The sequence below is a fragment of the Sesamum indicum genome, linkage group LG8, assembly GCF_026168435.1.
Source record: "Sesamum indicum cultivar Baizhima isolate 11 linkage group LG8, ASM2616843v1, whole genome shotgun sequence".
Lineage (NCBI taxonomy): Eukaryota > Viridiplantae > Streptophyta > Magnoliopsida > Lamiales > Pedaliaceae > Sesamum > Sesamum indicum.
The window spans coordinates 22,100,253-22,113,538 of NC_142664.1; the positions used below are offsets into that span (position 1 = coordinate 22,100,253).

The 13,286-nt window shown below is 34.9% G+C and overlaps 2 protein-coding genes across 3 annotated transcripts; both read left to right on the plus strand.

Moving 5' to 3' along the window:
• The first annotated feature begins 1,224 nt into the window (after positions 1-1,224).
• LOC105168412 (uncharacterized) lies at positions 1,225-5,581 on the plus strand. 2 transcript variants are annotated; one of them, XM_088883191.1, is made up of 8 exons: positions 1,225-1,507; positions 2,259-2,437; positions 3,317-3,456; positions 3,660-3,756; positions 3,852-3,932; positions 4,028-4,297; positions 4,471-4,808; positions 5,116-5,581. In XM_088883191.1, the coding sequence occupies exons 2-8, from the start codon at positions 2,284-2,286 to the stop codon at positions 5,320-5,322; spliced, it is 1,287 nt and encodes a 428-aa protein (XP_088739317.1). In that variant the 5' UTR covers positions 1,225-1,507; positions 2,259-2,283; the 3' UTR covers positions 5,323-5,581. The 2 variants fall into 2 exon arrangements, with proteins under 2 accessions (XP_088739317.1, XP_088739318.1); XM_088883192.1 differs by having other exon boundaries at positions 1,226-1,507; positions 3,855-3,932.
• A 1,587-nt stretch (positions 5,582-7,168) lies between these two features.
• Positions 7,169-12,903, plus strand: ASY1 (DNA-binding HORMA family protein). The gene is made up of 22 exons (XM_011088482.3): positions 7,169-7,295; positions 7,411-7,467; positions 8,543-8,639; positions 8,718-8,786; positions 8,889-8,981; positions 9,225-9,348; positions 9,455-9,524; positions 9,629-9,670; positions 9,900-10,028; positions 10,107-10,220; positions 10,344-10,386; positions 10,475-10,516; positions 10,590-10,714; positions 10,835-10,847; positions 10,940-11,016; positions 11,144-11,245; positions 11,708-11,858; positions 11,938-12,014; positions 12,100-12,160; positions 12,255-12,424; positions 12,531-12,668; positions 12,810-12,903. The coding sequence occupies exons 1-22, from the start codon at positions 7,293-7,295 to the stop codon at positions 12,861-12,863; spliced, it is 1,851 nt and encodes a 616-aa protein (XP_011086784.1). The 5' UTR covers positions 7,169-7,292; the 3' UTR covers positions 12,864-12,903.
• The last annotated feature ends 383 nt before the right edge of the window (positions 12,904-13,286 follow it).

The window sequence follows — 13,286 nt, forward strand, 5'->3', positions numbered from 1 at the left end:
TATTCACACGATATTTGTCGTTTATTGTCATCATTATCTGTTTGTTATAAAGCTACTGATATATAAGATTTTGGGTATCTTGTCGTATGTGTGATAGAATTTAATTTTTTTAAATAAAGGAAAAAAATATACAATTAATAGTGCAATAGGGCAAATTACCAAATATTGTTGCCCGAAATGGTGATTTTAGAGTGTATTTAACTTAAATTTAATCATTGTTACTTACTAAATGATATTTTTTGTTTCATTAATCACAATTAATAATGGACATTTCAAGCCAACTATTAGTGATAGTTTACTTACCTTTATAATATAGAATATTCTGTTAATGAGGTATAATTTAATTGGTGAATTTGTGATCGCATCATATATATTTAATATAAAGTCTTCCTAAACCTATGACCTCCTGGTCATGGGGGTCTGAGTCTCACTAATATGTGGGTATTGATTTACTTTTATAATAAATATTGGTTTATTATAGGTTCATACATTAAAAAACTGATTGCAAAGCGACTTGTTTTATCGATCCGGTAAGCATAATTAAGATCAAAATACTTGTTATGTTGAGTAGATTTGAAATTTATTCGAACTTAAATGGTTTAGTAGACAAAGTTACGAAATTATGAGTAAAAATAATAAAACTATTTAAGTCATGTCCGTATTTGGCATAGACTAAAATTCAGTCCAACTCAACTGAATTTAATTAATAATAAAATAAGCTCAAATCTTGAAATCACACGCATTTAGATAAACTTTATCAACAATGTTTTCAACTAAACTCGAACTATTCAATTGAAAAACTTGAAATTAAAATAAACGAATAGCATTTAGCATGATCTTTAAACAGAATTACCACAATCAATTAAAATGAGTTAAATATGATTGCTTATATTTTCATCTCATTTCATAAGGAGAAAGAAAAGTGAGTTTGGTTGAAATAAGGTTTTTCTGCAAACTGAAACTATCTTAAGTTGGTTGGATGGAGCGAGACGGTATGTGCGTATCTCCCGAGCAAGCACGGTAAGAAATTTAAATCCCGAGTGTGTGAAATTATTGTAATTTCGGAAAAATTGAGGGACCATTTTGCTAAAGCCTGGACAGGGAAAATAAATTTGAGTGTCCAGCTTACGTGTATGTGACCAAGTGGCGAGTACGCCAATAGGGGACACGCGCAAGTATGCGTAATCGCAAAAATCACTTGATTCAAAAGACAGAAAACGTGAATTAAGGAAAGAAAGAGATAAATTTCATGCGGGATACAAATATTCATTTTCAACTCTTTTCCTTCGGACTGAAAGAAATTAGAAAAAGAAAATTCCGATCGCTTTTCGTTTCCCTCTATTTCTCCCCATTTTCCAATCTTTGGAGGGAAACAGAGAAATTTGATCTGCTCTTGAAAATTCTCTGCTGTTAACAGTCAAATTCAACCTTACAAGATTCCTCACTTTCACTTTACTGAATTTGCTTTCAGCTGCCCGTTTCTAATCTTCCGAAGTTTTAATTCTAGGTGCGAGTTCTTTGCTTGAAGTTTGGGGTTTTTGAATTGTTGAGTTCGTGCTGCGCTTAAAAATAGTGTATTTCTCCGTTTTCATGCTTTGTTTTGTGGTTGGTTTTTAGGGTTTTTAGCTCAAGTTGGGGCTAACTGCATGGTGCATTTGTTTTTGTTTGTTTATCTGGAAAGCAATAATTTTGTGTATTTAGCAGTACTTGTATTAGTAGGTAGGGATTTTGATGGACTGAGTTTTGAACTCTAATGTTTTTAGTGTTATTGCTTAATTACGACAGAGATTCTGTAGATTGCCATGGGATTTTGGTGCACTATTTAACCAAGCTGTAAAAGAGAAAAAATATGGATTCAGTAAATGTCCTCGGTATTGGGTCTATGTTTGAATGAGTGGTTTTGTTAAATCGTGAAATTCGTACCTAAGTAATTCTTCCTTCTTTTTATTTTTAGGATAACTTATATGTAGGTAGTTCAGTGAGTGCCTTTTCGTTCTTGATTTTAGTAATGCTGGTTACTGGTCTTAACAAATCTAATATGCCTGCGCTGATTTTTATGGATCTATTTATTGTTTATAAGCAATTGATCTTTCAAAAGATAGTTTTTTTGATGCTGTTGAATTTGTATTCTGTAGAATAAAACTTATAATAGCTGGTAGTTATATCATGATTTCTTGGAAGAATTTTTGTATTCATTCTACAAGAGTTCATTTTTCGAACTCTATGAAGTATTTTGCTGAAGGGTAGAGGATCTCCAGGTGGGGATAATCTCCCTAATGAAAAATGCAGACCAAGAAAAAATCAACCGGAAGAAATTCTCGGGAGCTAGCCAGTCCAAGGGTTTCAAGACAGCAGAAGAAACTGGTTGAAAATGTGCAAGTTCAGGGGAAGAAAGTTACGGAGCTGATCACGTCTTCTGCAAGGAAGAAAAAAGTTGGTAAGTGGGTTCTCAGACTCATTTTCTGATATAAGGCCTTGGAAAAGGCTTTATTGCTTTTTACCATAAGCTGATAAGTCCATCTTTAGATGGAGGTGTTTTGGGTGCTCTAGGGACTTACTTACTCTTTTCATAACTATAGTTGGGTTGCTATTGGAATGATGGATTTGATTTGGCTAAAAATTTGAAATGAATGTATTTCAAATACCTTTGGTTTCAAATCCACATATTTGAAATCTCTTATTTGGATTTGTAAGGAATTTGTGCAAGAATTTTAAATTCATTTGGCTAATGATTTTAGAGCATTTCTAAAGGATTTAAAATGACTAGGTTACTGGGTGGATTTCGAATCCATCATAAATAAGTTTAAAATCTAATGGATTCAATTAAGGATTTAAAATCCCTTGATTTATTTTATAAGCAAAACAAGTTAGATGGATTTTAAATTCACAAATTGAAATCCATCAATCCAAATGCATTTTAGGAATTTTGCTTTGCATCTGCTTATAAATGGTAACTGAAGAAGGGCCCAACGCAATATCATAATATGGCTGATATTCTACTGGAAATTTTAGCTAGCAAGCTGGTATCCTACAGCATTGACATTTTCAGATGATTCTTTTGGTGCTTTTATTGTAATGTAAGGATCACGTTTCTCCGTATCTCCATCTCCTGTCATTGGCTTCATTATTTCTATCCAAGGCTTCCCCCCCCCCCCCTTCAATGTCTCTCAATGGTCTGAATCGAGTGGAACATATTAATGCTATCCATAGCTTTTCCCCCTCGAAAGGCCTATATGAGGATGCCTCTTGATGCAACTTAGTTTGTTTAGATTTTCAAATGGATTAATGTTTTTGGAGTGCCTGTTGCAACTTTCAGTCGGCACACTTTCAAAGACAATCGAGGAGCCAGTTGGTGGAACAAATTTGGATACCAAATTCAGATTGGTGGATGATGATTCCAATGCATGTTTGGGGTTCCATGCCGAGCATGAATTTAGTAATTCTTTTATTATAAAGGTAATCATTCCTTTGCTCAGAAAAACTTGTTGCTCGACTCATCCACCTTGCTCGTTATTATGTCCTTGTACGTTTCATGGGCACTTGTCCTTCTATTGTCAGAAGTCACTATGGAGTATGATGGTTTTATCAGTAAATATTACCAGGAATGAGTTCTGGATTAGCTTACATTTTTTTTCTTTTGTTTATTTGCTATGTTTTAGGATAATGACAATGGGGCTGCTAATTGTGTGTCGGATACCATATTTTCTCCGTCCTTTCACATTGCAAGAAGTGTCGGAGGGGAAATTTCAACTGAAGGTGCTTTCTGTTTTCATTTCTATCTTTGCAAGTCTATTCTCCCTAGTATCTCCTAAACACGAAACCTATTCCATTGCTTACCTTATTCTTTTCAGCAGACTTCTGTAAATTCTTTCAGCATGACAACCAGCAAATTCAGGACTGTGGGAAAGAGAACATCCAGATTGATTGCCCTGGTATTAGCAAAACAAGTGGCAATATGTTTATCCCTGTAGATGCAATGTTTTTTCCATTATTTATTTAGTGGATTTTGATCTTGTGGAATTTTTAGGTGGTCGTGTTCTTTCTCCTGAAGTTTCAGCTATATATCTATCCATGAAAAATTCAAATCTGGAATGCATTGATGAGAACAATCAAGATCACATGTCAGTAGACGTCTGTCAGGAGGATGAAGATGCTGAAGAATATGATGATTTTGATCCATACTATTTCATAAAGAACCTACCAGAATTGTCAACGGTGGTACCGACATTTCGGCCTGTCCTGTTGCCTAAACAAACAAGAAGCTGCCCGTCAACCACACTTGTGCTGGACTTGGACGGTGAACATGTTTACATTGTTTTGTATCTTTCAACAGCATTATTATTCTGAATGGATGAGTTTGTATTCTTTTTGCCCTTGATATCATTTAGTGTATACTATACCAAATTTTAGCATTTTTTTTTACCCTTATTATAATGGAATGCATTCAAATGAAGTTGTTGTGTTTGGCAGAGACCTTGGTGCACTCCACACTTGAACCGTGTGATGATGCGGATTTCACATTCTCAGTTAATTTTAACCTAAAGGACCACACAGTATATGTGCGATGCCGTCCTCATCTTACAGATTTCTTGGAGAGAGTATCCAGACTCTTTGAGATTATTATATTTACCGCTAGTCAGAGCATTTATGCCGAGCAACTACTTAATGTCCTGGACCCAAGGAGGAAAATCTTTAGGCATCGAGTTTACCGTGATTCCTGTGTGTTTGTAGATGGAAATTACCTCAAAGATCTGTCAGTTCTTGGCCGTGATTTGGCACATGTCATTATAATTGACAATTCTCCTCAGGTAAAATCGACACGAAACAGTTAGTTCCCTTTTCATTTTTGCTATCTCACGGATTGAAATTGTTCAAATTTACCCTTTCATTTATTGAACCTGAATACATAAATCATTCATTTCCTTGTCCTATAGGTACTTGAGCTTTCTATTACTGAAGTTTTTTCTTGATTTGCTCAGAAACTTGAAAACCGTCTTAGCATATTTCTTTGTACTCTTTTGAATAGAATATTATGTGCCTCTCTCACTGTAATTCGTAATAGCATAGAGTGAACTTGACATTTTAGGCTTACTACAATGTCTTATTCTTTTCCAGGCATTTGGTTTCCAAGTGGACAATGGAATACCTATCGAGAGCTGGTTCGACGACCGCTCCGACACAGAATTGTTATTGCTACTTCCGTTCTTGGAAAGTTTAGTTGGAGTCCAAGATGTAAGGCCCTTCATTGCCAGGAAATACAATCTCCGAGAGAAAATTGAAGCAGCAGTTTCCCCCTTAGAATATAATGCCGACACATTTTGAAAGATGAAAATTTGAGCGCTAAGTCGTTTAGACTGTTTTTCCAGCATTACCATTCTCTTATGAGGTCTGTTTTAAGTTGGAAGCGAAGACATGAGAGATAAATTTAGCTTACTCTTGACATAACCTCTGACTGTACATGCGGACCGAGATTAGCTTAGCGTCTTGGAATTTAAAACATTTTGTCAGAGCAAATAATTTAAAGTTGATGCCAACTTTCTACCCAATTTTATTTTAAATGAAGCGTTTGCCTACACTACCAGTTTTTGTTTTCTTCTTTTCTGGTGGTTTCTGTGTTTGTGGCTTTGATTCCGGACACACTGTCGTTATTACCATTTGGTGGTACGTGTCTTTGTTATTATGCGCTTCTGTGTGTTATGTCAGAGCAACTTGTTGATTAATAGATATTTATGTGATTAATTTTAAAATTAATATTGCTTATAATTAACATTAATAAATAACTATAGTTCATGTAATTGATTAACGCAATTAGGGGCGTTCACTGATCGGAATCAATCCAAATTCAGAATTTCGTACCTACTAAAATTCACTAGAAAATTTTAATTTGGTACTCATTTTTGTTTTTTCTTTTTGAAAATTCGGTATTCGGTTCTGTTTCAATTTTTAGCATTGGTTTAATGAATCGTACCAAATATCAAAATATTAGTTTTACATACTTATTTTTTTCATTTATTAATTACTGTTATACCATTTTTTATTTTTAACAAAAAAATTATTTATTGAATATTGAGCTAAATATAAAAAAGATGTTCAGTAATTATCGAGATTGAACTAAGTTGACTCGGTATTCAATATAGCATTTTAGTATACCGAACTTTTGATTCATCGAAATTTAGTACGTTTTGATTCTATGTTACTGAATGAACACCTCTACAAACAATAAACAAAAAGTCTGATTTATGTTTGAATTAGATCTATATAGTTTTGAATGAAAATCAGATCCAATTAGGTAGAATACAATGTCATTTCGAGCATTTGTACTACACTATAATTGATGAGGGTTGAATATATTGTCATGATCTATATAATTATCTTTTCATAGCTAACTCTTACTTTTATTATTGGTAAAATTGCGAAATTCATCTCGTAAGTATAAGGGCAACAAAATTAGTTCAGTCAAACATATTACTATTTAAATTAATATCAAGTTTGAAAAATAAAAAAAATTGAATTTTGTTGATAATTGTTCCAATCGAGCTCAAACAAGCTTTAATTTTATTTTCATCTCCTAATCTAAGGAGGATCACGGTTGGTTCCCCAACAACCCTCTAAGAAACTCGAACCCACGATCAAAGTAATAGGTGCAAGGTACTCTTGCCAACAAATTTTAATTGTATTAAATATGAAACAAGCTCGAATATTTTTAAATATATTTTATTATTTTTTAACTATTTAAATTGAGTTTGAAAACTTATCTAACAAAATATTTTATTTAAATTTAATTTATTAAGTGAAACAAATTGAATTCAAATAATTTTTAATCAATTAATTTCAATCTGAATACTTGTATTTAGCTTTCAGGCCTACGTATTACTAGTAAATGTGTTTGATCCGGTCCAACAATTGATAAACCATTGGAAATTTGGAATTCACGAATTTCTATGTTGTGAGACACAGTTTTCTTTCTATTAGGCTTGGGCCCATAGTTTTAGTGACATTGGTTTGTGCTCATGGGCCAGTACGTAAATCTCAATTGAATATACCCTTTGGTTTGTTCTAAATTACGGAGACTACCACTGGTTTGCACGTTTCGCATGCTCAATTAACCTAAGTTATAACTCTGGTAATTTTCACATTTAACCATGGTTAATGAGCTCGAGCGAACATATAAATATCCCGCCTCGACGCTCTCTAGCTCCCGCCAGTTCATTCTGCTTACGAGTTCCAATTTTCCACAAGCAGCTTTGCCAACTACAGATTCTAATTTCGTTTCTCTCTGATTTTGCAAAGCAATGGTGAGTTAAAAGAAATCTCACAGCAAGCCACATTTCACATCTTCTTCATTGGTCTTAATTTTTTTGTTTCGAATATCATTAGCTGAAATTTTTGTTGATGTTGCTGCATTTTCAGGTGGTTGCACAGAAGGTGGAGGAATCCGAGATCACAGAGCAGGATTCTCTTCTGCTCGTAGATCACTCAACCATTCCCGCTTACTATATTTTGAATGATTTCTTTTCAGTTTCTATTTACTTGTACAATTAATCGAATTTGATGTTTTGCTTCTGATGTAATATCGAGTCTGAGAAGAAATCCAAATTGTTTGTTTGAGCTACGTTTATTTCTACAAACAGTCATCACAATTACAGATAATCACAATGATGTTTTTTTTTTTGTAAAAGTGGATGAACATAATAAACTCACTGGTAGGTTTGTACGTTCATGTTGCTGTTTGTTATGTATTCACATTATCTTCTGTTCATTGACTTAAACGAGCTTTTGTTTATTTTTTTTTTTAATTCTATTTGACTGAATCATGAAATCTCAATCTGTTAGAATTGTTTCCTAAAGTATTATTTCATTGGTATAGAAGTAAATCTATTTTATGGTGTTTTATTTAACTTATATCTACTGGGAACTTGGTGAATTTCATGATATCTCTGTCAGCTTGGATTGCAAAGGAATAATGAAACAGTTTCTTTTCTGTAAATCAGTAAGACTGCATTTATGGTTGCAATACTGTTTGTTCTTTGAGGGAATTTTTAGTTCGCAGCATTTTATTTCAGATATAGGAACATCACAGACTGTACTCAGTCAGCTACGAAACCTTTCAGTAAACAATTCTGTGTAATTTTAGTCTTATGTGAGATAACCTCTGAAAAGAACATTTTATATTATTCAGCTTACTTTTATTTGGAGAATAAAAAAATATTTGGAGTTACTCTTATTGCTGCAAGACGTTTTTGAGATATTTGCTCTTCAAAGGATAGAAACATACCTAGAGTTCCCTGCTCCCTGTTTGATGTTTTAGAAATGTTCATTTTAATTGGCTTACATCTGGTTCATCTGGAAGTTGATTAATCCACCACACTGTAACCAGTGAACTAGGATTGGAATTTTCACATGTGTCTGGAAGTTTGAGCGTCACTTGTAATATTCACATTGTGTCTACAGAAGTAAATTGAAAATTTGTTTTTTCTATTTTTGTGTCATTTTCAAATACAATATTTGACAAGATTCAGAAATTGCTTTTTCATTGGATCAGACAAGGAATCTCTTGCGCATTGCTATATTCAACATCAGCTACATCAGAGGTCTTTTCCCTGAGAAGTATTTCAATGACAAGTCTGTTCCAGCTTTGGGTAAGTTGGCACCTGTCATTCACTAATTCTACTAAGGCACAGTTGTTGAGTTGAAATAATTAATCTTCATGAAAACAGATATGAAGATAAAAAAGCTAATGCCTATGGATGCTGAATCACGTCGACTCATTGATTGGATGGAGAAAGGTGTATTCATATAAAGTTCTGAGTTTAAAGCATATATTCTCTCTCTTCCCCTATCAAACTGCTCAATATCTCATTCATTTCTTTGTCTTCCTTTTCCTATAGGCGTGTATGATGCTTTACAGAAAAAATATCTGAAAACACTCTTGTTCTGTGTCTGTGAGGCAGTGGATGGTCCAATGATCGAGGAATATGCGTGTAAGTGTTTAAGAAACTCCCTTTTCCAGAAAAATTACTGATATAGAAGACAATTCCAGATTACTTTAATGCTGAAAGTTCAAATTGCAGTATTATGCTTAAGTTTCGAATAAATGTTTTAACACTGGATATAAGTGGTTTACCTGTAGCAATGTGCTTAAACGTTTCTAGTTTTATATTTCACAAGTCATCTTATATCATTGTTAATTGAAGCAAATGCTGATGAAGTGCCTTTTCTTGCAGTTTCATTCAGTTACTCTAATTCTGACAGTCAAGAGGTGTCAATGAATATAAATCGCAGTGGGAAAAAGAAGGGAGGGACATTCAAGTACAACTCCAAAACAGAGATAACTCCTAGCCAGATGAGGTAGTTGTCCAGTGTAACTTCATCTACTGATCTGCAGGCTAAAGTTGGTGTAATTTTTTTTGTTGTCCTTAACTAACAAAACGATATGTAAAATGTTTGTTTACAGGAGTTCGGCATGTAAAATGGTTCGCACACTAATTCAGCTAATGAGAACTCTGGATAAGATGCCAGAAGAGGTGTCATTCTGGAGGCCGAGCACTTCTACGGAGTTATTAAGTTCATTTTACTACTTTTACTTTCCCTTTTTAAATAGCTAATCTAGTTTATTCCATTATTCCAGCGCACTGTACTGATGAAGCTCCTGTATTATGATGATGTCACGGTAAGCTTTTACTTTAGCGGGTTTCTATGTATGCTTATAATTTGAACTTGCTCATAACTGATTTTGTAACTCGATTAAAGTTAAAGAGAAATCAAACTGACAAAGTTTGGCTTCCTTATTACTGTCAATAGAAAATCATTGCCATGGACAAAGGGTGTTGTAGAGTTTTCACCTAATCAGTCAAATATGCATTTTAGATTTTTGACCATCTTAATTCCTGATATTGTAGCCAATGGATTATGAGCCCCCCTTTTTCAGAGGCTGCACAGGAGAGGAAGCTCATAATCCATGGAATAAAAATCCCTTGAAGATGGAAGTTGGCAAAGTCAATAGTAAACATTTAGTACTCGCTCTGAAGGTATGACGTCCCAATATACAGGAAATTTTACATCATTTTGCAGGCCTTATTAATTTACTTAACTATTCAACTTAACAGGTAAAGAGCGTGCTTGATCCTTGTGAAGATGAAAACAATGACAATCAAGATGACGAGGAGAGCTTAGGAGCTGATTCTCTCCAAAAAGATCAATACAGTGAATCTGACAGTGAGGTAAAGCATTAACTGGATTTGCTCGTCCAATTTCAGTAACTTCCGGTTCTGTAAACACAACTTTCTTGTATTACCATCTTGCTTTGACGTATCAAAAACTTGTTTTTCTACCTCTTACTACAGATCAGCAATTCAGATGATGATCAATATATTGTAGCACCTGCACGTAAAATCTCATCTCTTAGTATAATTTTTGTAGCTGTCATTCAATTTGTTTTGCTGTACAATCAGACTTCTATCATTTTATGTGACAGAGAAACAGCAATTTCAAGAAGATAATGGAGCAATTGATGAAGGTGCCACACCCAGCTGGATTTCTATCTTGAGAAAGTTCAGAAGGAATTCAACTTTGTATCTTTTTCGGTGCAGATGATACCCAGGATCCAGTGGAAGATGAACTGCAGCTGGAACGGGTAAAGGATTGGATCAGCTCATACCACCTTGACACAGTTGAGCTTACTGATGTCCTCTCAATTTTCCCTGACATCTCAGTGGTAAGGATTCTTTACATGATTCAATGTGTTATTGAGAAGGGAAATGGATGTTGTATCAACAATTTCCATGGTGCAGCATCCAAGTTTTGCATCCTGACCTACATGATTCCATTTGTGCAGGTCTTGATTGAAGGTACATCTGAAGAATTCTTCTGTCTTGAGCTAATAGAAACAAACTCGCAATTCTTTAGCTTTTAGCTGTTGTTTAATGTTCCTATGGTCCAGAAATTATGGACAAGCTCGTGAAGGAAGGTTTAATATCAAAAGCTGAAGAGGAGAGCTATGTCATTAACAAGAAAAAGGTTATTTTTCCTTTCATTTCCATTCTTTTTCCCTTCCTTTCCATTCTTTTTTCCCCTAATGCTCTGATTAATACCCTAAAATTGCTGAGGCATGTTTTCTCCTTGTGAACTGCATCTGATTTGTTAGAAATTTGACTACGAGTTTGATGCTGTGAAAGAAGAAGCCGATGGGCAAGTGGTACCACATGGAAAAGCTGGGACTGTGAGTGTAGATCACATGTACATGAAGGTGAATCATATTTCTACCATGTTTTTAGGCATGGGGTTACAATAACTGGTTCCTGCACCGTGTCACCTATATTTAGTCTTCTTTATGTCACGAAATCCCATATTTGTAATTCAGAATTTATTCCTTCTTGAGCACCTGAAGTTGCATAAAAAGATAAATTTATAATTCTTTAATGGTAATTAATTTCATTCCAGATATTCAGAATTGAATTTTACTCAAGTAACCTTCACGCTTATCTGACTGAATACTTAAAAGTTAATTATTCACACTTGGCTGCCTGAATATTTAGCACTTAGGATGTCTATGAAGCCAGTTACTGCTGGAGGCTGAATCTTGATGAGCTATATATCAGTCAAGACAGTTCATCTATCATATTGTAATTGCACATGTAAAAATTTATTCCATTTAAATACTAATTTGGGTTCTCATGCTCTACATACTAATTGTGGCGTTTGATCTCAGGCTTTATATCATACTCTTCCAATGAACTACATAACTGTAACAAAGCTACATAATAAACTTGAAGGTGAGGCCACCCAGACTATGGTGAGGAAGCTTATCGACAAAATGACCCAAGATGGGTTTGTTGAGGCCGGTAGCAACCGTAGACTCGGTAAATGATATGTCATGACTAAGTAATTTCTGGCCAAATTAAAGATTCTGTGATTGACAGGCATTTTCTATTGTTGCAGGCAAGCGTGTTATCCACTCTGATATTACTAGGAAAAAGCTGGTCGAAGTCAAGAAGCTCTTAAACATAGATGCCATGGTAGAAATTAGGATTGCACATAGTTATTGTGTAACAGCTATGATTTTCTTTATGGATAGCAGTGCTTATGATTCAAGTTCATTAGGATTTGGACGTGAAGGAATCACTGAACAAGTCTAACCATCCAGAATCTGAGATTATTGCTGGTACTCAATCTTACGTACTTAGCTAAATTATAAATAAAGGCGATGTAGTGATCTCCATCATTCTAATGTAACAGAGACGGCTTTTGTATATTAGGTAACAAGAACAAGGACTTGTCCACGTGCGGTGGCCTGCACTCAATTGGATCAGATATCACACGGACAAGAGGTCGATCTGACGCATATGTGAGTGACTCTACCAGGACTGACCAGGCTATTGCCAAGAAAAGAGAACATGGTGGGAATACGCCCACTAGCAGGGCCGAGGTACGATATATCATGAATCTGCTCTTTAACATCATTTTATCAGTGGTAACTTCCTGTTGTTCAAATTCATTAATAACCAAGTAATAAAATTGCTATATATCTGCAGCCAGCAGCTTCAAGAGAAAGTTTTGTGCCTGGGGTTGATGACGGCAGAGCTAATGGAAATACCAACAACGGTGATGCAATGGACATAGTTATGGAAAGCAGGTCAACCCAAGACAAATGTTTGAGGAAAACAAGCACGGTATGCTCCTAAAGCGTTTATAAACGTTTAAAATCTTAAAACTTTTTTTCTCTCAATGATCTTAACCATATGCTCGATAACCTAAAAGCTTAAATACACCCTATTATATGCTTTTTAACCAGGCAGTTTCTATAATTACAGGTCAAAGAGCCCATCCTGCAATACACAAAGCGCCAGAAATCTCAACCCATATGAAAGTTATCATGTTTGGTCCTACCGACTGATTTTCTTCCTAGTTCTCCCTTCCCTGATTGTTTAATCAGTTTTACACCGTTTTTCTTTAGAAACCATTTAGCACAAGAAGGATCCATAGCAATTACGACTCTTTATCCTTCTTTTTGCCCATTAATTGCACTTGAAATTGGCAACATGCCCCCTTTGACATGGTACGTACGTGGAGCATTTCAACTTGCGGCGTTGTCTTGTGGGCTGATCCAAGAAATAGTGTCGGCCGTCAGTCAATTTAGTATTTGGCTTTGGTCACTTAAAGTAAACGATAGTACCTCCTCTCTTGACTGATCTATCAACGTAAAACGAGCCCTGTTGAGATAGACTGGTTGAGGTTAATGAATCACTTCTAATTTGCCCGACTTTCCCTAGTCGAAGTCTGTTGGTGCA

Coding starts and splice junctions, on each gene's coding strand:
- ASY1 (XM_011088482.3), top strand. Junction 11,017..11,143: donor ATGTCATTAACAAGAAAAAG/GTTATTTTTCCT, acceptor CTGATTTGTTAG/AAATTTGACTACGAGTTTGA. Junction 12,669..12,809: donor GTTTGAGGAAAACAAGCACG/GTATGCTCCTAA, acceptor CTATAATTACAG/GTCAAAGAGCCCATCCTGCA.
- LOC105168412 (XM_088883191.1), top strand. CDS start 2,284: ATGCAGACCAAGAAAAAATCAACCGGAAGAAATTCTCGGGAGCTAGCC. Junction 3,457..3,659: donor GTAATTCTTTTATTATAAAG/GTAATCATTCCT, acceptor GCTATGTTTTAG/GATAATGACAATGGGGCTGC. Junction 4,298..4,470: donor ACTTGTGCTGGACTTGGACG/GTGAACATGTTT, acceptor TGTGTTTGGCAG/AGACCTTGGTGCACTCCACA.